The sequence below is a fragment of the Triturus cristatus genome, chromosome 9 (assembly GCF_964204655.1).
Source record: "Triturus cristatus chromosome 9, aTriCri1.1, whole genome shotgun sequence".
NCBI classification, from domain to species: Eukaryota; Metazoa; Chordata; class Amphibia; order Caudata; family Salamandridae; genus Triturus; species Triturus cristatus.
In genome coordinates, this window is record NC_140592.1 from 499,234,767 (window position 1) to 499,258,555 (window position 23,789).

A 23,789-nucleotide genomic window follows, 5' to 3' on the forward strand; every position below is an offset into this window, starting at 1 on the left:
TTCAACCGAGTGAATGAGTGAGACGGAGAGCATTTGTATAGCTTGTGCCAAGCGAATTTTCTTGGGCGAAAACATACCTTCTACAATACTTTTTTCCAAACGTTCTTTGTAGGTCACGAGTTTACAGTACTTCTGGAGGGAAGAAACTGATAACATATTTCAATAATTTGGACCAACCTCTGAAAACAGGAGTCATTTTAGGCCTGACTGCCTGCAAGGTTTATTATTACCAATTCTCTCAAATATACATAGAGAAGGCTTTGGCTCCCACCAGAGGATTACTCTTGCACCTAATACTATTGTCTGTTTGGTGTATCATTCCACCTTTTAGGAAGTTCTTCATGCACCTAATACTATTGGCTGTTTTGTGTATCATTCCACCTTTTAGGAAGTTCTTCATGCACCTAATACTATTGGCTGTTTTGTGTATCATTCCACCTTTTAGGAAGTTCTTCATGCACCTAATACTATTGGCTGTTTTGTGTATCATTCCAACTTTTAGGACATTCTTCATGCAACTAATACTATTGGCTGTTTGGTGTATCATTCCACCTTTTAGGAAGTTCTTCATGCACCTAATACTATTGACTGTTTTGTGTATCATTCCACCTTTTAGGAAGTTCTTCATGCACCTAATACTATTGACTGTTTTGTGTATCATTCCACCTTTTAGGAAGTTCTTCATGCACCTAATACTATTGACTGTTTTGTGTATCATTCCACCTTTTAGGAAGTTCTTCATGCACCTAATACTATTGGCTGTTTTGTGTATCATTCCAACTTTTAGGACATTCTTCATGCAACTAATACTATTGGCTGTTTGGTGAATCATTCTACCTTTTAGGAAGTTCTTCTTCTGGAATGCATAAGGGACTGTTTTACATTTGAAAAGTATACTCAATCATCACTGTGTGCCACATTCAATTCTTATGTCCTATAAACATTCTAAACAGGAAGCAATCCTTTGTTGCTACTTTCTTTACAGCACTGGCAGAGCATTTGTGCATGCATGAAGGCATTTGTGAATGCTCGTTTACATGTTTTACACAATAAAGCCAGATCTATTTTCCTTGCCAATGCTTGTTTTTTGCTGCAGCACATCATGCCTGTACCTAAAAGATACCAAGGTGACTGATATAGAACACTGTATGCATATCAGGCCAATATCTTTCCAGCCATAGTACGTCCTGCTACAACAAAAGCCAATTGAACTTTCTATTTGAAGAGAAATTATACAGTTTTTAAATACTGTTCCATACCATAATGCCAGTCACTTTTTAGAGGCAGTTTAGAGCCCTTTGAAAAGTTTAGGACAGAATATAAAATGCCATATTAAAAGAAAATACCAATTGATGTTATGGGTTTCTGGGTCCCCCTAAGATACACTTGGATGGCATAGAGTGGAGTCGCTTAGAGTGGTATACAGGGAGGTGGCGTAGAGAGCATTGGCGTTGAGTGTTGCAGACTATAGTGCCAGCTGAATTTTATTCAGCAGTATAAAATTCAGCTGCGTACAATACTGCATGGTAGAGTACAGTGTCATAGATTAGAGTGTTGAATCGTAGAGTTCAGTGGCGTAGAGTTTAGCTGTGTAGAACGCAGTGGTGCAGAGTGGAGTTGTGCAGAGTGGCATAGAGTGCAGTGGAGTAGAGTAGAGTGGCATAGAGTGCAGAGGTATAGAGCTGTGCACAGTATTGTGGCATAGAGTGGTGCACAGTATAGTGGTGAATGAACCGCATTAACATGTAGGCTTACGGGGAATCAAGTAGGTGTGTTCCTGGACATAGTCCCTTGACGATGTAAGTACAGATGGCTACAGATGGTATCTAATACCTTTAAAACCCTTTAAAAAGCAATTCTAAACTTCTGCTTTTCCTGACAGGGTGTGACTACAGGGACCGTCTCACCCCTCCTAGCCTTATGATGCGTCACAGATATGTAGAAAATGTAGGTGAACATTCAAACTTACGTTCACTATTTTCACTATTTGTGTGTGCGCATGTTGTACATTGTTTTAAAGTTGTTTTGTACAGTTTAATATATTGAGGGATTCTTACACACGTGTACATGTTTCTCAGCACAAAAAAGGGAGATTGAAAGTGATCATGATACATTTATAATTGCATTGTTCAATTATATTCATTTTCTCTTCTAGTTCAGACCATAACAAGGAAAAAGTGCAATCACACTCTGAAGAGATATACTATGGGCCACATAATGGGATTTAAAAAGATAGGTTTACCATCTATAGTACAATTACTTCAGACAGTTAGGGAGGCTGAGGGTTGTTACCTAATTATGGTTTCTCGCTCCTCCACAGTGTTGGTGTAAACATATCCTAACCTACTCTAGCCACCTCACCGCTAACCCGGTTCCTCTATCTCCCCAGCCAGAAGGAAGCCCTGGCTGCGAGAGCTTTATTAACGCGTAGGCAGGACATCGCTTTTAAGGCAAGGCTGGGAAAAACACTGGCCAGAGAGGACAGGCTGCGTGGCAGGTAGGCTAGTAACGGGCACTGAAAGTGGGGTGCATGCGATGACAGTGGAGGCGGCCAAGCCACGACTTGGTGCTGTCTGTAGTCCCAGCACCCTCGTGGTCTGACCACTGCAGCTCTCAATCCACCCCTCTGGCTGCTAAGACATGCATGCACGTGCCCCCACAGGCCTAAGGCAAGTCTTCCCATGTGGGGTGAGGTGGCGTGCAGAGGGACTGAGCAGGAACACAGAACCCCCTGTACAAACAGGCGTCAGAACAGTCAATTTGACAACAGTCCTTAGGCAATCTTCCTGTGCCCCTGCAGATTCCATAAAGCGCACCAGATATCAGACACCAATGGAGATTGGGCTACTCAGCAGTAGCAGTAGGCAAAGATATAACCAAACACAACCTGCCCGTGAGGTCGGGCAGAGAGAGAGCACCAATCTCCACCGCAACCATCAAAAAGAAAAGAAGGCGACAGGGCACCAATGCTACCAATGTAAAGAGACCACAAAAGTGTGAAGACCCCTAGTAGTAACCATACAGGAGCAAGATGCCCAATGAACAGGAAGCTCAACCTGCACTGAAGGGAACACGGGCAATGCAATGCCATGCAATTATCAACCAAAATATACAGAATTTTTTTGTTTCTAAACGAAAGCAGCTCCGTTTTTTACTTTAGCCATGACGGGATTAAAGGCTACCATCACCTCTACAGCCCGAAGTCATCGGCTTCGCTATGGACGGGATCTCGGGCTGCACACCCCTGTCTTCCACCATTGCCTCCTCAGAGCTCATAACCACTGGAGAAACACCAGAAATCATTGAAAATAAAGGACCAATGGAGCACACCTTAGCCCACACTATAGACCACATCAAGAAATCAATTGAAGGAGCTACAGAGGCAGCAGCAGCGTGGAACCCCGCAACGCAACACCCTTCCACTACACAGAGCGGCCGGGAAGAGACGGTTGCAAGAACTTCTGGTCACAATTCCTTTGGACAAACAGCATAGAAAGCCCCAAGCATAACTCGCCAGCTCCAGGGACCTCCCAGACAGAGCAAGCCTATAGCCCAAGGGTGGAGGACTCACCCATCCTGCTATCAAGCGCCAGCAACTACATTAGCCAAATCAAATCTTTGGAGCCCAGCCCTGCGAGCAGAACTTGCAACCAACAATAAACGGAGGAGCCACAAGACTCCACTTACGATATCTCATACTTAGCAACTCAAGAATGGGAAAAATTACCAGCATCCTATATACAGAATTCCCCCCGAGAGAACAGCAGGACTGCCCTCAAAACTGAGCTCAACTTGGAGAAGGAACAATAGACAGACAATATTTGGTCATCACTTATAAATGCCATGCAACTCTTAGTGGACACCCTACAGTATCAGTCTGACATGGACATTTAGCTATCACTTCTCAACTCCTTAGTAGTATTTGTCTCTGGAATAGATAGGAAGCTTGCGGAACTGAACAGCTTGATCAAGCAAGCCCAAACCGACACTCAGCTGAAGCAAGCAGACTGCATCTGCAACCCAGTACTGGGAAAACTCACTACCCTGCCTGCAATGCTGGTTGATCTATTAAAGGATCTAAAGCAAACTACAAGCTGTGGAAACACCGCCATCTGAAACCAACAAAGCCTTTATCCCGGGCCTTCAGACGCAGTATCTGGAGCATGCCAACCAGGGGTCCAAGCGATGGGGCGCACGACCCACCAAGCTCAAGATATAACTGAGCAAACAAGCCTATGAACATTCAATAGCCATCCTCCTCTACAGACAAACAGGAGCCATCAGAAAATAACCCTAAATCTAGTCAGGAAAGGGAGACTTCGCAAAAAGAACAGCAGAATACTGCCTGAGCTCGCTGTAAGCAAAGAGAAAGGTGGAAATAGTAAGAATGAAATCAAGGAGTACTTTCAAACACATACTACATACAATATCCCCTAAGGGAGCTGCAAGAAGACAACCCAACAGACATATGCACCACAGAGAAAGCAGAGACTGAGGATGGGCCCACTGATAAAGTCTCAGTCTAGGGCGACAGGACATCTCCCCTCCTTGAGTAGCGTCTCGGAACGTGGACAAAGACTCTCAAAAGCAGAGACTATAAATGAGGTCAACCGAGCAACCTCCCCGCCCCCCCCCCCCACCCCCCCAGGGGAATAGAACCCACCTAATTGGGTGAAGCCAATCTGCTCGCGTATCCAGGAGCTGACCGGCTGCCAAGAAAATCAGGACTGGATTGTCCATTCTGGCAGTTTGACTTTACCTGTGGGCTGAAGGCTTGGTGGTGTAGGGACTGCTTTCAAAGCAGTAGTCCTACCAAGAAACAACCGTGCCCCCGTGGTCTCAATGTAGTTGCAGATTCCTGCTGTTTGGGGCTGCTTTGCTGTTTTTGCGTGGGCCGATTTTGGTTTCCAGTCCAGCTCTGCCTAAAATAAATGTTAAACTTCAAACATGTCCTCTGGTTTAGCAGTAATTCTTGAAAAAAAAACTCAAGTTCAGATTTGTCTTACTCTTGGTCACCTTAAATCACAGAAACATCCTAATGCCTGCCTTTTTACTAAGAGACATGTTAGTCAAGCTGAATGTTCTGCTTATTGGGAGCCCCTTTTTCATTTCTCATCCTTTGTTGATTTGAAGAACAATCACTCCCATGCTGCCTTGACCGCCTCCCTAAAAGCATGCCAGGCAGGGGAGAGAGTGCATGCGTTTCTCAAGTGCTATGATGTGGCGGTGGTTTAAACCCAAAAGAAATCAGTGTCGCTTTTCTGAAAAATAGCTTTTCTCTTTTGCTCAAATCTAGAGGCTTTCCACCGAAGTGTCCCTATAAAGTTCTAACACTGTTTAGGGAATGGACCCAAAGGCTCCACCTTCTGCAGGAAAATAAACTTTGGATTGGATTTTGGTTGGCTACCCTTCCCCTTTTTACAAATGGTCAGATAATCTTCTCTAAAGGTGACCGTGGTGGGCAAAGTGTACCAGAAGAGTGGTAGGCCGAGACACTCCTGGAATTCAGAAGGACAAGCAGGGAAAAGGAGGAGGCGCTGCTGGGCAATGGGGACGAGTGGCCACAGGCTTTTAAGACTACATGGACACAATTCACAGTAAACCAGATAAAAAGCGCACAGAGAGTAGCCCCAAAAGTACATTAAAACCTTCTGGATCCATGCACCAAAAACCCGTATGTTACTCACCCCAGTTGGAAAGGAAAGAAACTGGATGCAGCTGCCTTAGCACTGACAACAGTCAGGAAGAGGGACAAAATGAGGGCTCATGCTAAGGTCCAGCCCCACTTCCTTTTACTCCCTGCTCTTATGTATATTTTCTATCATCATACGCTAATTGCAGATATAATCACGAAAAAAGGTTCGGATGTAAGTTACTGAGGTGAGTAAATTGTGCTTTCTTCCATTCCCTCCCTCAGCCTGGCATCCCTAACATGGATGACTCACAAGCATCGAACAGATGCACTCATAAAACTGTAAATGGCCAAATATGTTTCTCATACAGCCAGCATCCAATCCAGCTCTAGCATCTAATGCGTAGAGCTTAAAAACGTGGACTTCGAGTTCAGAGGAACAATTAGGAATGAAGGAGAATACTCAAGCAGCAACAACAGGGGGTGCCGTAGAGGGGCTAGGCTGTGATCCTAGCCTGCAGACCGGATCTGGCAGTCTTGTGACTTTTAACTATTCACCTACCACCAGAAAACGGAGAATGATCTACAGCCATTACTGAAAGAGTTTACTCATTTGGTAGACAGACTCACACCCGACAAAAAAATATTTATTGGTGTCACCAGGTTATTATAACAAGAGACGTGGATAGAAATCGCTATTGAGGAATAATGTTTCTCAAACCTGAAAGAGCATGTGTCATTCACACTGGTGGAACTAGGAGCGTCTTGCGATGAGGCCAAAAACCCAGCAATGTATCACACGCGCTAACTCCTTGTGTGAGTTACTGAAAGGCGACATCTGCCCGAAGGAAAGAATGACTTGTGCTCTCCATATCATTCACATTCCTTTTTTAATATTGTAAAATAAGGGGTGAGTCTCAACAGTAGGCTATCCCTCATGCTGTGATATCGTGATGATGGGCTTTGTTTCAAGGTTGGTGGCCAGACCACCAACCGTCGTTGTGGCGGAGGCAGTGGTTCTGATATAATTGCAGAAGCGGGGCTGCTAATTTCAAGTTGCCAGCTAGTTGATACTCGATGCATGAAACACACCACTCCTGGGAAACCCTATTGTGGTTTTAGGTCTGCCATGTTAGGAGGGCCCAGCAGAACTCACATCATGTACACAGGTCTTGGAGATCAACCCATAATTGGTGGTAAATCTCCAGAACTCACATAACAAGTGTCCCTGAGGTTCTAGGAGCTTTTACCGTATGTGGAGGACACGAAAACAAGCCAGGTGTCTGAATGTCCTGCAGCTGCTTGTTGAACTGCAGCACATGTGCAGTGAAGTCTTTATGGCGGGTTAGGGGCAGACCAATCATCCACCACAGCAAAAATTGGCTTCAGTTTTTGAGAAGAGATCTGGATCTTATTTAATCATATTCCTGGATCAATTACAAATGGGAATCGCCACAAAGGAAGAGGAGTCTGGAACAGGAGGCCCAACAATCATCGCAGCCATACCCAAATGGAATCCTCAAAAAAGGAGTGTGTCTAATTCCAGGTGGAATCATGGAGAGTTATTTTTGAAGAATGACAAATGATCATGACAATGCGCTAACAGAGGGTGGAGTGTACGTTCTCTATGTGTAATGTAACGGTGGAAGGAGGTTAATCTCACAATGCAATGCTGGGACGATTCACTGTTCTCAAAAAATGAGTTGGCTCTGGAGCAAAAGATGGTTAGGTTGGCAAGGCACCTTCAGCAGGATCCAGCTGGAAAAAAGGTTTTTCGGTGTCTAAGGAATAAGGGGTATACAACCTGCTACATTGGCCTACCAAGAGGGCACAATGGGATTCACTTGTGAGAGCATGACAATGACATGGGAGGACAAGGGCTTATAAATAGGGTGACCCATTTACCACCTGGCAGAATAGGTGGTGTCTGAGGCCCCGAACTTAATATTTTAACTCCCGTTTAATGTGCTATGGCATGGGGTTTACCTCACTCAATATGCACACCAGTGGCCATATTATACAAAGAGCCTTGCGGTGTAACAGTTGTGTGTGTCAGCTTTATGCTCCCAGGAGCACTTTGGTGTTACAGAAGGTACAGGAGATGCTATGTGGTCTGTTCTGTAATATGCATCGTGCTGGCCCAATATCATGCGGGCGTTCCCCTTTAGCAAAGGTTATGGCCCAACACAAATCAAGGAGTCCTGTGGCGCAGATACACAGAAGGTGTCAGCAGGAGCACGGATTGTGCACCATATAGGGGTGTGACAAAGTGAATGCACTCTCCCCCCACATGAAGGTGCCACTTGGGCGAAGGGGTACAGGAGTCCTAGGGAAATCCCAAGTATCCCTCGGCCGGCAGGGGCCATCACTCACTGCACCCACCTGCAGAGGGATTTCTTCCAGCACATTAAAACTGAGGCTCAGTTGCCGCCTGCAGTGAGAATCAAAGTGCTAGCTTCAAAAAGCTGTCTGTCTTTCACTAAAATGCTGTTTACAATGTAGGCACATTTGAAGTGATAGGGCCCGCTGTCACGGTGTGCACCCAGCTCACTGGGACTGTGCATCTCTCTGTGACATAGCCCCAGGTGCTTCTTCAAAGATGTGGCACAGAAAGGTTGCCTTGGGCTCTAGTGCAAGCAAGGTAAATGGGCTGCCATAGGCGTATGGGTCCCGCTCATCCGTGTTGGGGAATAAAAGGTCATACTGAAAGTGCATTGACCCACTGCAACTGCTGCTCCATTGATAGCTGCACCCTTGCTTCAAAGATCTTGTTATGAATCATGCATAAGTAAGGCGGCCATGTCTGGATGGCTTTTCCTGTAGCAAGGCATGCAGGACATATATGCCCAGACATGTATGGGTCAGTTGCTGCAAACTGCTTGTGGCTGAACCGGATGTGCACTGCTGGTTCCATCCCATTCCCTCTCCTCGATAACTGCAGCTTGTTCCCTGTGCTGTTGTATTTTGCTGCTTGTTCCCAGTTTTCAGCTGCCAATGCCTATACCCTGTGCCAACTGAACACTGCATAGTTCTATCTCTTTTATGTAACGATTGGCATAGCCTGCTTATATGTAGTCTTATTGTTCCTGCATATTTTAGCTTTACCCCACAAAACCGTTTCTATCTTCCTCTTCTGACCCAGCCCTAATTAGTAATCTTATTCACATTCAACCCCTGTACATGTCTGTGCTTGATATTTAAATCAGTTGGTAATCTATGTGTGTAATTTCGAGTGTGTCATGCCATTAAGCACTCAATTTGTATCCTGCTGTTTCCAACATCTCTCTGTCCTCAAGAATGTACAATTATTTTATTGTGTTGGTGTAAAATGAACTAAAATTAGAGGAATTTCCTTAGCAACTATTCTTTGCAATTGAATTCTCAGCTGTAACGGAAAAGACATGTGCAAAAATTATATTGCACGAAAGATTACACGCAGTTTTTTTAAATTGCATAAAATTATTTGCAGGAGGCAACTAGCTCAAGCACAAAATCTCTATCAGAAATACCACTACTTCGCAGGAGATGTTTTCTCCTCAAGCAAGTCCACTTGCCTATGTCTGACATCACCTTTGACCGTGAAGCATACCCTTGTGTTTAGTTTTCGCATAAAATACCACAAAGTGAATTTATCAAAATATCCCGTAATTTCACGTATTTTTTCCAACCATGCACGCTCAATAACCCCAACAGTGACAGAACAGACGTCCTTTTTAATCTAAGAGTACCTATTTCTCATTCCATTGTAATTGCTGATGCGGATTGGGCCCCGTCACAAAGGTCCTGCGCTTTGGTATTTATTACCGTTTGTGATCTTTTCCAGCCTCTGCCTGCTCCGCTTCACAATCCTCTATTGATCTTTTCACTATTCCACATCAGTTCTATCTGGGGCCGCCCTAAAACTTTAGTCCCGCCCTCGCGTAGCTTTCTAGTGTCTCGTGCATACTCCTTGCACTTCCGGTCGTTTCTTACCTTGTCGCAGGTTGTCCTTCCCTAGAAAAGCGCTACTCGAAGATTAAGCTTCCCTGTGTGATCTTGGACATCTTACTGACAGACCGGCCACAAAAAATGACATTTACAGGTAATGGAGATGGATTTCACTGCAGAATGGGCTGCCGCCTTCTTTCATCGGCAGCTGCAGAATCACCATGGAAACAAGACCAATGCTTTGAAATCGGTAGACTATTTCGAACAACGCACCAGAAAAATACAACCTGGATGCTTGAAGAATGCCTGCTCTCTTTGGGTTTCCGCAGTGCCCCCACTCAGCCCGCATCTTTAGTAACCCTAAAAGCCCCCCCCCCCCCCTTTGATGGATTTGTTCCTCTATTCAACCAGTGTTTAAAAGCTCATGGGAGCAAGCTTCAAATGTGAATCTTTCTCAAACCTCCCTCCCACACAATCTGAATACCAAATGCAGGTTATTTTGGTCTGCATTTTAATTCTAATTGACAGATGCCAGATTTAGAAGAGTGGAAAGCAAAGCCCTCTTGTTTCTACAGAGCGGGTGCAACATGGGCAGTGGGATTCTTATCTCAAGAGGGCCCCTTTCCAAGATGGTTGGTAAAACGGGGTTGAAATACGTAATCTCTACTGGTCTGGCCACTAGCACCATTCTGTTTACTGGCCATTACAAGTTTGAGGCTCGGAATTACTGGAATAGAGATTGTGGGGTTTACGTAAAAGAAACTGGCGGCGGGTGGTATTATGCCAACCGACAGTTTCAAAATGCAGGGATGCGCCAAATTTACAACAGTGTAGCGCACTCCTGCATTACCCTTAGCACGAGGGCTTTAAGTGGGATGAAAAAAACTGAGGAGTCTCTCATAGAGGCGTGGCATCTATAATTAAGGGCGTGGCTTAAAACACTCAAGCTAAAAGTCTGTGCTTAGCATAGTGTGCTGCCCCAATGGTATTTTGCGGCTTCTGTCCATTCATCCAGATATATAATACAACAAGTAACATTACACATACAACAAGCCAGGACTATTGGCTTTGTCAATGGTTGTAAATTGCATAAGATAAATAAACAACAACTATCACTTAGTTGTAGATAATATTGAACATGCTACACGCTCTTGTGGGTGAAGGTGTGGCGTAAGGCTAGTGCAGCCGACCTTCGAACTGAGAAAACAGCTTCGAGCCTTATGTCCTGTGCTTCAAAAAATAAATATGCCCTTGTGTAATGTAACTGGTGCTCATGTAAAGCGCTCCAAATGTGCGCTATATAAAACTGAAAAACGAGTCTCTTTGAAGTTACATCAAAGACATTGACGGGTTGTACTATTGCAGAGTGAAGGTTTCTTTTTTTTCTTCACCCTGAGAGTAAAAATTGAGGGCCCGACAGGGACCCGTCTCGGCACCTGCTTTTAAAAACTGCTGATGCTGAGCACCAACAGGACCCGTCCCACTTACAGCCCTGCCTAGCACTAAAAAAGCTGTCTAGTGCCAGCACAGGCACCCTCGCACCATTTTGCGAGGGTGCCTGCGCTGCAGTGGCAATGGTTTATGTGCAGGAAGGGACAACTTCCTGCATATAAACAATCTTTACAGGTGATTTGCTGTATATACGTGTGCTGCAGAATGCCACACACGTGAAAAGAGCAAAATACGAGGAAAATTTAAAAAAAATCCTTGAATCACCTGCTTAAGACCAGGTATTCACTGGCTGCATTTTTGGCTCTGTCCCATACCTTGTAAATATGGGGCAGCGTCAAAAAGCAATGGGTGTTGTGGTGGAACGCCCTCTGTAACACCTATTGCACGTCCCTTTCATGCTACGTGCTGTGTGAATAGGAGCATTATTTACAAGGCAGCTTTAAGCCACGTTAAGTGGCTTAATGCCGCCTTGTAAATAAGACGAAGGATTTAATGCTTCCAGAACGTCGGAAAAGCGATGTTACGGTGGTGTGCTGTGCAAGCTTCCCTCGCCCACAGAGAACAGGCAGCAGCACTGCCAGCTTCCCCCAAACAATGAATGGATTTGTCACACACATCGGTGCAAGCTTCTCTCACACTCAAAACAGATTTAGCTTAGCATGCAACAGTACAGACTTACCATCTAGACTGGCCAAGTACACCTCGCACACACAAAACAAACGTTAGTAGTGCAAGCTTATCTCTAGCACGCAAAATAAGTCCAGCACATGTAGCAGCAGTGCAGGCTTCCCTCAAAAACGGAGTCCACATAGCTCCAGTAGGAGCAGGGCCAGCTTCCCTCACACACTTAACAGACAATAAAAGTTTTGGTATTCCTCAAACAATAAATAGATGTAGCACAGCCAGCAGCCGTGCAAGCTTCTCTCACACACTGAACGAGTACAGCTCAGGAAGAAGCAGTGTAAGCGTTCCACAGGCAACTCGGGTGTAGGATTGAATATGCTACTTACCAGTATGCATCTGTTCTTGGCATGTAGGGCTGCTGACATTCATATCTGTGCATAGATCGCCGCCTAGTGTTGGGTCCGGATGATTGCACATTGTTGTCCTGGAAGAGTCTTCGAAGTATCACGAGATAGGTGGCTCCTCCCCTGGACTACAGTGCGCATGGGCATCCTCTCCACCCTTAGATTGTTTTTTTCCGCCATTGGGTTCGGATGTGCTTATCTTAGCTCAAGTTAGGAAAAGTGTAGGATCTGTTGAATCTTGTGCATTTTAAGCTGCCAGTTCCTCCATCTTAAAGCTTCAACGGCCATGTTTTGCGCTTTCTCTCAAGTCTGAGCACTCCACTCTCTGCACACGCACAGCAGTCGCTCAACACACTCACCTGACGGCATTTGAGAAAATACATCTTCTGGGTGAACTGTACTATGACAAAGCCTAACAGGGAAACGTCAATTAGACCCCTGAGAGTAGTGTGACAAAGAATGCACCCAGAGTATAGTTTACCCACAATACCCTATCAAACAATCAGGGTTTGTAAAGCATGGCTACTCACCTGGGAGGGTCTCAGGGCACTGGGGGGAGGGCTGCTGGACCGTCTGAGCACTGGGGTTCGGTCTAAGAGCCAGGTCTTGAGATCCTTCCTGAACTGGGTCAGTGATGGGGATTGTCTGAGGTGTTGAGGCAGGGTGTACCCTATTACCCTATAGCAATTTAATGTTACTCATTTGTACCCTATCGTCTGCTTCTGTAACAGGCTCCTGGTGCAATCCATGCAGCCCCAGTGCCGTGTTTAGTCTGCCACACAAGGTGAGAAACAAAGTGAGTGAAGGTTTGAAACACAGAGATAAGAGATATAAGGTATGCAAAGACACCTAGCTACCCCTATGGAGCCAAATTCCCATACCAAATAAAACTATGAGGAACCAAAGGGACCTTAACATTGTCCTTGCCATCCTCATGGTGACAGTTAAGATTGCCCACCGAGCCACAGTAGAGCACTCATTGTGTCTTTAGAGCGGCAGTCTTTCTGTGATGGGTCCTAGGATTTTAAATCCCACCTCTGGAATCCAGTGAACTGCTCTTTGCGGACCAAATGTAGACTGGACGTTCCACTGCATTCTATCTTAGGGTGAGCCCCCTCTAGGGTCGACCCATGCATCACAGACCAGTCTGACCCGTCAAGAACTTAAAAACACCAATAGAAGTAATAACTGGTGACTTCCACTTTATAGGTCTCCTCTGTAATATAAAATAACATAGTACAATGTAACATAGTAGGCACATCCTCTTCCCTTGCAAGCTGTCAGTCAGGGGTTGCGGATCTCTGCAGACATTCTGACTCTGTGGCTCTCAGAATCTTGGTGTTTCCTGCAGCTCTATGTCCTTAGAAATTACTCAGAGTTTCTGCTACTTTCAAAAAGTAGGTTATTTCGGACTTATCACTCCTTGCCCTTCTTCTGCCGTGACACCTTCCTGTTTGCAGAGCTGAGATAAAGAGATCCCGGTTTCCTTTCTTCCAAAATTAGGTTTCTGCGGTTGGTGAGTCAGACCACGAGGACAGGATACAGAAGACATGTTTTAGCAGGATTCGTAGGCTGCGCTTCGGTAGGATATAGAGGCTGAGCCTCCCTTCATTCTATTAGCATTGGAAAGACTGGATGAAGAGGGTGCCAGGCTTAGGTTTCAACAAATGCCGCCTGTCTTGACCTTTATTGATAGTACAAACTGAGCTTAGTGTTAGAGTTTCGATATGGGCCAGGAATAGTGTAAGGATTTGCCTTGCTCTTCAGATACTGAAAAAATACTGCTTTTGGTACTTTAGCAGTATTTATGGAACCACCACCATTGTTGATGCCAGACGTTGGCGCCTTACCTTACTTCATGGAGGCACCAGGCCACATGCTGGTCTTGATCACAGATCACCTGACAAAGTTCAAGAAGTGGAGACTGTTGACAGATAATTTTAAAGAGCTCTGTGACAGGGTCTTCATGACAGTTCTTTTGACAGTTGTCAGCAACAGAATCTTTGTGAATGATTTCCCCACAGCAAGGCCTTCATGACAGATCACCACACAGCAACGTTACTGGGTCTTGTTGACAAATCTTCAGATGGCGCGCTGGGGAAGGGGTTTGGTCACAGTTCCTCTCAAAGTGTTAGAGGTTGGGCCTTAGTAACTGATCTGGTAAGGCTAAGCAACTTGGCCTCTGTAACAACTCAATGTAAAGAAATGAATGACTGCACTTCGATGACTGAATACAAGACAGATCTTAGGGACAGGGCGTTGGTTATAGATCATCTGACAACTTTGGTGACATATTACATGACAAAGTTGGGGGTTGGGAGCGTGATGCCAGATCAGCTTTCCAAGTTCATCCACAGGGCCTAGTTGACATCACGTTATGAAGTTGAGGAACAGGAAAATTCTATTGGCGGACAGTGTCTGAGTGTCCAAAGAGTGGAGGCTGGATGTTGCATGTGGTCTTTACTTGCCATTTAATGACATTCAGGCTTATTTAGATTTGGAACTCAAACCGGCCTTACAAATTCACTACCTAATCTGCCCAAAAATTCGATGTATTATCGGTGAGAAGCTGGTTTACTTGTTTTGTGTGAGGAAATGTTACACACAAGCACAGTGGTCTTCTAACACTGGACTTCTGTATTTAAGAATGTATTGCTGCTAATATCGGTAACTCTGAAAATTCTTGAATGAAACATGCAAAGTCCTGTGACCTGCAATGTCAATGGCTGACAGCTGGAATAAAGCGATGGTCAGTCCGTAACCAACGGGACATCACCAGAACAGCCCCAGCCACCAAGGTTTAGGCATAGAGCTGTGGATGCCAAGACAGGAAAAGAGAGCCAAGGTCTCACTTTCATCAACTAGAGGGAGCCTGTCTCTCTAAACCTGACACTTCATAGATACCACCTCTTCACACTCCATCTTTAGTTTGCTGTGCAGCTGTGAGCTCTGGAAGTAGCTGCATAGATAAGGAAGGAAAAGAAGGATCATGAATGGTCTGTCTGATGATACTGTTATGGGCTTTCTATCAGGGCGGCTACCTCTCTTAATGCCCACCAGTTTCCTAAATACCTGTTAACCTCGGAATCCTGTCAGTGTCACCGGCTGACTTTTAGCTTGCTGAAAAATCAGTGATGCTTTCCTGGTAACCTCTTGATTTCCCTTAAGTCGTTCTATACTGCTATCAGTATGCACTCCTAGAGGCCACATGGGGATGATTCAGTTATTAGTAATTATTGGACAAACAATAAAAATAGTATGCCATAACGGATTATAAGGATCTAATTTCTTTCACTGTCAACCAATTATTTTATTTCCAACTTCTTACTCTGCGTAGGATCCCACCAGTTCCACTCTCAGAGAAGACTCAATTCATACAAAGGACATTAGAAACAACTAACATAATGTAGCTCACTGGCAGACTTTGTTTTGACCTCCAAATTGACTCTGCACCCTCAGGTTCCTTTCCAGGGGAACTGCAACTAGAGACAACAAGTAACCAACAGAGTGTAACATCTTCCTGGGCGTGTATAAACAGAGCGATTGTTAATCGGGGGTCAGATAATGCCCACTCTCCTGTTCAACACAAAGGAGAATCAATAAGTCTGGAGACTTAGTAACAGCCTTGTGGTGGCCAATTTAATCGGTTCCCATCCTCTCCCTTATTTGTGCACCTCCAGACGCAAACATACCTGGCGGCTTTGCAGTAGTCCGTGTGGGGCTGTACAGGGAGAAGCTGAGAGAACGGCTCTTCTGCGGGGACACCCCCTCCACACTGACGCTTTTTGAACGCTTGCGGCACTCCACAGATAGGCGCTCCTTGCACTGTTTGTGGCAAGTTATTCCACAGGCTGGAAATAAGGAATAGACAATAGAAGGCATAAGGAGACAATGCATTCAGAATGCTGGTAGAACAGCCCCGAATTGACAAGAGCAGAGAAGGAGTAATGAAAGGGCAGTAGCAGAAAATAGCTAAGGTTAGACAGGATCTGAAGACAAATCTGTGACTTGAGGAAAAAAGAGGACAGGATATAAAAAAAAGACACCAAGGATAAGTTAGATTCTGAAAAGAAACATAGGGATAGGGACGGAGCTGAGGAGAAGCAGAAGCTGAACAGAAGCAAGCATGACAGGGGAGTAGTAAAAGAGCAATCATTTGATTGTGTAGGAAATTAATAGGCGCAATAGCAAATAAACAGGAGTTTTTCAGAACTGTGATTGGAGAGTTTTTCAGAACAGGATCATCTGTGGTCGAGCCTGACCCGAGGACAGCCAGCCATGATTTTTAAAAAAAATATCTTTGTTTAATGGCTTTTGTAAAACTTATTTCGGTCCAGTCTGTACACTTCCACAATTGCATTAGGTATATAGTCCATATATCTGAGTCTTTCAACAATAGTTACCGTTAATGTCAGCAAGGGTCGTAATATGATCAAATTTCAGTGGTCAGTCCATATCCATTAACATTTCCATGACCCGCTATAGCCCATCTTTACTGTAGTAGTTGATGTTGTGTTCCTACTATGTAAGGTTTTCGTGCGGGGAGTAGTTGTGTCAGTTGCTCAGTTCATACATTCTTGTGTAGTTATGCCCTTTATGCGTCTGTGTATGTATTGAATTACAATATAATGACAAAACAAAGAAAAGGAAAAAGAAACCAATGTAAAGAAAATGGAACTAAGTCTATCAGGGGTTATCGCATCATCCAATTATGTCAGTATTTCCTGTTTGTGGGTTTTGGCCCATCTAGTGGGCCAGGGAGCCGTAGGGAGGGGGGAGAAGGTCAGGAGGACAGGGGGGGCACACGGGGTCTTCACCCCAGCCGCGCGGCCATATCTCTGTACACTCATCCCGACATCCCTATTCGGCTAATGCAAGACAACTGATAGCCCTGCTCTTGACCCATTTTTGCCTCTCGTGCAACCTCTGTCTCTAAGTTTTCGGCATGTGGCCCAGTTTTGTCTGTTTTACTCACCTCCCATGCCCTCAATATTTCTGCCCATGGCTCTGCCAGTGATTTGCGCCTTTTAGTGACTTCATCCTCATGGATCAGGACCCTTTACTCTGCTCTGGCCCAACTGAAAACGTCACTTTCCCGATCCGATATTGTGGGTCTCATTGCTGCCCTCCATCTGAGGGCTATCCTCCGTTTAGTCAATAGAAAGACCAGGTCTGCGAATCTGTGTCCCAACCGGTTGGATTTAGGCCTTGGGAAGAGCCCCGGCAGGCACACTTCTGGGCAACATGTCATAGTGCGAGCCAGGACCCCATTAATGGTCTCCACAATCGTTGCCCAGTACTTCTGGAGCTCTGAGCAAGACAACATCATATGATCAAAATTGGCATCTGATGTTAAACATCTGGCACATCTCTGATCATCTGTCCCGTGCATATTTAATTTATGAGGTGTGTGGTACGTCCTGTGAAGTATATATTGAACTGTATAAGCTTAAAGTTTGCATTCCTCAATACCTTTTTTGGGCGCGCCATGGCCTTCTTCCATTCCTTCTCAGACAACGGCCTACCCACTATGTCCTCCCATCTCTCCCGTAGTCAGGGCAGGGGCATCTGTGACATCTCGGTTATCGCCAGGTGCAGCCATTTCACTAGATGTCCTGCAGACCCTAGCATCACCATCACTTGGAGGGCCATGTGTGTGGCAGGCTCTTGTTTGCTGCTGCCCCATAGTGCGTTACAACAAACAAATGATGGACGGAATGCTAAAGTACCCCTCACCTTATGGTAGATTAAAAGCTGCACCAGTGGTAGGTCATGACATTCAAAGAGCCCAAGGTCCACGTGCAGTCCTACGGGAGGCCTAGTGGTCAGTCCAGTGTGGGCCTCGCCGGAAATATGCACATCTTTTTGGTGTTAACTCGCAGTGCGGACAGCTCTGCAAACTCTTCCAAATTGAGCAACATGGTCAATACACCCTGCGGTCTGTTTCTTATGTATACTAAAATGTTGTCCGCATATAGAGAGACTATGTGTGCAGTTCCGTCGAGGATTATCCCATGTCTTCCGCTTTCCTGCCTGAGTTGTTCTGCCAATGGCTCCATCGCTAAAGCAAAAAGAAGCGGTGACAGAGGGCAACCCTGTTGTGTTCCTTTATGTATAGTGTATTGGGCCAACACTACTCCATTTGTGCGTACTCTAGCCGTGGAGTCTGGATATAACAAGCGGACCCAGTTCTGCCATTCATCTCCCAACCCCAACCCCATTCTCCCCATCACTCTTAATAAGAAGTCCCATTGTAAAGAGTCAAACGCCTTCTCCAGGTCCACTGGCATCACTACTGCCTCAGGGAACGCCTCTAAATCTTTGTGGAATAGCACGTGATATAGCCTCCTCAGATTGTTAGATGTCGAACGCGTTGGGATGAACCTATTTTGGTCAGTATGGACCAATCGCTGCATGTGGGGCAGGAGCCAAGTTGCCAGTACCTTGGTAAGTATTCTAAAGTCAAGGTATAGCATTGACAGTGGCCTAAAGTCTGCCGAGCCCATTGCCTCTTTCTTGGTTTTAGGCAATGGAACCACTAATGCCTCTCTGACGGACGACAGAAGGTGACCCTCCTCTAATGCTTCAGCATACATTTGCTCCGTTTTCGGGGCTAATAAGTCCACGAAACTGGAATAAAATTCAGCCAGGAAGCCATCTGGCTTTGGGGTTTTCCTTAGTGCCATTTCTTTAATGGCTGTTCTAATTTCCTGTAGAGTGATTGATGGTGCCAGGGTCTTCCGAGTGGCCTGGTCTAGTTCTTGCAGTCCCAACCCTTCCAAATATGTGATCTTTCTTTCTATACGCACATCCTTCGTTTTCCCGTATAACTGCTCATAATATTCCCGAAATGTGTTGTTGATTCCTTTCTGGGAGAAACTCACTTGTCCGCTAGAGTCCAAGATGCTAGGTATCGGGCACCCCTGCCTTCCGGACTAATCAGCCATGCCAGTAGCTTCCCCACTCTGCCCCCTTCCACGTGCTGCCTTTCTTGGTATGCTTGCGTATCTAGAAGTCCCAACCATTCCCATGTGGTGCTATAAATACTCTTGACGTCTGCCAGGCGTTTCCGAGTGTCAACCCTATTTCCGACCTCCCTATCCTGTGACAATGTTTGGGCCTCTAAGGACTTAAGTTCCTGGTTGATTTCCTTTCTGGTTCCCTCTGTCTGTCCCATGCACTGCCTCCTAACCACCAGCTTGAAGGTGTGCCCCTCCACCAGGGAGGAGCTAGCCGTCCCTTGGTTCTTTTCTAAATATGTTGCAATGGCCCCGGAGAGCTGTTGTCTGAAACATTCATCTTCCCCTAGGTTAGGATCTAACCGCTATAGTGGAATGGGGGCCCTTTAAGGGGTTGGTACAAATCTCAGCAGGAGGGTGCTATGGTCTGAAATGGATCTCCCCAGATACTCAGCCTCGGCTAGCACGGGAGCCAGCTGCCTCGGGCAGAGAAACATGTCCAGTCTGGTATGTGAATCGTTGAGTGGTGAGTAATAGGAGTAACACTCCGCTGTGTGTTTTGTAACCTCCAAACATCTAGAAACTCTGACCCTGTGATCCAACCCTGTAGGCCCTTAGCTGTCTATGTCGCTGTTGTACCCTGTAGTGGGGGGGGGGTAGATCGATCCATGCCCAGGTCACATACACAGTTGAAGTTACCCTCCAAAACCATACCACCAGCCTCCACTCCCGACATTGGTTTAGAAAGTTGCATCAGGAAAGGGACTTGATCTTGATTCGGGGCGTAAATGCTCCCTAGCGTTACTTCTTTTCCCTTCAACTTGCCTGTTACTAGCACATATCTCCCATCTGGGTCAATTATCTTACGTGACATGTGAAAAGGGACCCCAGGCCTGACCCACACAAGTGCCCCCTGTGCATATGCTGAATATGTTGTTGCATACAGTTGAAATAGAGTATACGGTTGCACTCAGTTGTGAAGAGAAAATACGGTGGTTAATCCGGTAGAAAAACTTAGGTGCTAGTGAGACCACCTCCTAACCTAAGAGGTGTGAGCGAAATAATGTTAGAACAGCGCCTTCTGGAAAAGACGACCTCACATTAGCACTCAAATGGCGGGGTTCCGCTTAAGGAAGAGGTACAAACTTTTGTATTGTTGCTTATAGTAGCTTTTAATTCATCTGTCGTGACGTATGATAAGTCTCATACTCAAAAGAGAATTTCCATGTTGGTTAACAACGCTGTTAGATATTTAACAGTTTAGTAAATAGTCTTTTCAGATATCCCCGATGCATTTCGGGACTCGCCCTTCGTCAGCGGGGTGTGTTTCTACAAGAGAAAATAAGGAAATTGGCATAGGTCCAGGACAAAAGAGAAGTATGTTAAGTTTAGTGAAGTGAATGAGCCGGAGTGTCGAGTTACGAGGGTGGATTTGAAAATGTAAATAGTTGCTTTGTGGGTATTAGTCAACCGATATGTGGACCATAGGCTAACGGAAAGAAGCTAGTGAAAAAAGTGAAAAACAGTACCCATTGTGATAACATCGAAAAAGTAAAAAATGAATGACAGTCAAAGTGACGAGCTCTTAGATCAAGAAATTTAAAGGTAAGCCATGTAACACAGTGATGAACTCCCAATACACAGCCGTAAACAGAAGTATGAGAATATACGAGTGCAAGGTGAACAGTCGAGAGAGAAAAGAGCATGCAAGTGAGTCAATGGTAAAATACCTGAAAAAACCGTCGAAGTTTCTTGGATGAAGTCTCATCAAAAGGTGATAAAGATCCGAATGGAAACAGCGGAATAGATATACCGTTAACCCGGAAGTGGTACCAACGTAGCGTACGTGAGATGTCATGTGATTAATGGAAAGTGAAGAAAGACATAGTACGTGTGCGGTAGTCATAGTAGCTTCGGGTAAATACTAATATGAGCGATGATGTAGAGAAAAGTGAATGTGAAGTAAGTAAGAGTAGTTCAAGAATTAACAGAAAACCATGAAGTATAGGATAAAAAGACTTAAAGAATACATCGGTAAATGTAGCCTGAAGGAATTATGAATATAGCGGTACACAGTCATAAATGGTCACAAAAAGAGTGGATACAATAAAGCATAAATGCATAATGAAACATGAAGGAAAATAAACAATTATGTATCCAGAAGTCATAACTCAGTAGGTCCTTTTACAGATAGCAACTGTATTCAACACGTTCGTTCATTCCGGAGGGATGAACTGAATTAAGTTTGTTAATCCAAAACATTTCGCGTTGTAATAGAAAAGCATTATTATCTCTTCCTCGTAGTAATGGAACTTGTACCAAAATGAGAAATCTCAATTGGCTGCAATTATGTCTGTTCTCAAGGAAATGTTTCGCAACAGTTGACTTGGTGTTGAGGGTTCGTATGTTGCTTTTGTGTTCAATGAGTCGAGTTTTCATCTTTCTTTCAGTTTTGCCTACGTACGGGAGTCCACATGGACATTTGAGAAGGTAAATTATGTTGCTGGAATCGCAAGTCGCCGTGACTTTGAGATTGATTGGGATTCCTTTAGAGGGGTGCATGACACTGGTTCCCTTAATGATGTTGTTACAGCCACCACAATTGTGACATGGGATGGTTCCTTTATATGTCTTGTTGGATTCGGAGGAGGTATTGTTCAAGAGTTGTTGTAAGTTAGGTGTTCTCTGATAAGCAAAGATGGGCAATTGGTTAAAAATGCCTTTTGCAAAGGGTGGACTTCAAAGGGATGCGTAATCCCCTGGGTATTCATCACAGTACAAAACAACGAGATCATTACCTCAGTATTCACCAAAACAACTGATCGCAATAATCTTTTACATTTTTCAAGTTTTCATCAAAAATCCCTGAAAAAACACCTTCCCTACTCACAACTCTTGAGAATCAAACGGATCTCGTCCACTGAAGAGATCTCCCAGAAACAAAGTGATATTCTCATTGACAAATTCAGAAAGAGAGCATACCCTGCTCCAATCCTTCAGGATGCCATAAATCGAGCTGAAATCAAAGACAGCTGATCTCTTACAAAAATCTACCCACAAGACTTCCAATGAAAGATTGGTATTTGTGTCCAAGTTTTCGAAACAAAGTCACAGAATTAAAAACCCGATCAGAAAATATTGGCCATTATTACAGTCCGAAACAGATTTCAAAGGCATTTTTAACCAATTGCCCATCTTTGCTTATCAGAGAACACCTAACTTACAACAACTCTTGAACAAGACCTCCTCCGAATCCAACAAGACATATAAAGGAACCATCCCATGTCACAATTGTGGTGGCTGTAATAACATCATTAAGGGAACCAGTGTCATGCACCCCTCTAAAGGAATCCCAATCAATCTCAAAGTCACGGCGACTTGCGATTCCAGCAACATAATTTACCTTCTCAAATGTCCATGTGGACTCCCGTACGTAGGCAAAACTGAAAGAAAGATGAAAACTCGACTCATTGAACACAAAAGCAACATACGAACCCTCAACACCAAGTCAACTGTTGCGAAACATTTCCTTGAGAACAGACATAATTGCAGCCAATTGAGATTTCTCATTTTGGAACAAGTTCCATTACTACGAGGAAGAGATAATAATGCTTTTCTATTACAACGCAAAATGTTTTGGATTAACAAACTTAATTCAGTTCATCCCTCCGGAATGAACGAACGTGTTGAATACAGTTGCTATCTGTAAAAGGACCTACTGAGTTATGACTTCTGGATACATAATTGTTTATTTTCCTTCATGTTTCATTATGCATTTATGCTTTATTGTATCCACTCTTTTTGTGACCATTTATGACTGTGTACCGCTATGTTCATAATTCCTTCAGGCTACATTTACCGATGTATTCTTTAAGTCTTTTTATCCTATACTTCATGGTTTTCTGTTAATTCTTGAACTACTCTTACTTACTTCACATTCACTTTTCTCTACATCATCGCTCATATTAGTATTTACCCGAAGCTACTATGACTACCGCACACGTACTATGTCTTTCTTCACTTTCCATTAATCACATGACATCTCACGTACGCTACGTTGGTACCACTTCCGGGTTAACGGTATATCTATTCCGCTGTTTCCATTCGGATCTTTATCACCTTTTGATGAGACTTCATCCAAGAAACTTCGACGGTTTTTTCAGGTATTTTACCATTGACTCACTTGCATGCTCTTTTCTCTCTCGACTGTTCACCTTGCACTCGTATATTCTCATACTTCTGTTTACGGCTGTGTATTGGGAGTTCATCACTGTGTTACATGGCTTACCTTTAAATTTCTTGATCTAAGAGCTCGTCACTTTGACTGTCATTCATTTTTTACTTTTTCGATGTTATCACAATGGGTACTGTTTTTCACTTTTACACTAGCTTCTTTCCGTTAGCCTACGGTCCACATCTCGGTTGACTAATACCCACAAAGCAACTATTTACATTTTCAAATCCACCCTCGTAACTCGACACTCCGGCTCATTCACTTCACTAAACTTAACATACTTCTCTTTTGTCCTGGACCTATGCCAATTTCCTTATTTTCTCTTGTAGAAACACACCCCCTGACGAAGGGCGAGTCCCGAAATGCATCGGGGATATCTGAAAAGACTATTTACTAAACTGTTAAATATCTAACAGCGTTGTTAACCAACATGGAAATTCTCTTTTGAGTATGAGACTTATCATACGTCACGACAGATGAATTAAAAGCTACTATAAGCAACAATACAAAAGTTTGTACCTCTTCCTTAAGCGGAACCCCGCCATTTGAGTGCTAAT

At 44.4% G+C, this 23,789-nt stretch overlaps 1 protein-coding gene across 10 annotated transcripts in view; it reads right to left on the reverse strand.

The window, feature by feature from the left end:
- The window catches only part of RASGRP2 (RAS guanyl releasing protein 2), a 595,380-nt gene that overhangs the window by 27,550 nt on the left and 544,041 nt on the right, over window positions 1–23,789 (reverse strand). For all 10 annotated transcript variants that reach the window (XM_085625475.1, XM_085625474.1, XM_085625477.1 and 7 more), the window contains one exon: window positions 15,732–15,890. In XM_085625475.1, the coding sequence (XP_085481601.1) occupies window positions 15,732–15,890 (159 nt within the window). The remainder of the gene's footprint in view (window positions 1–15,731; window positions 15,891–23,789) is intronic.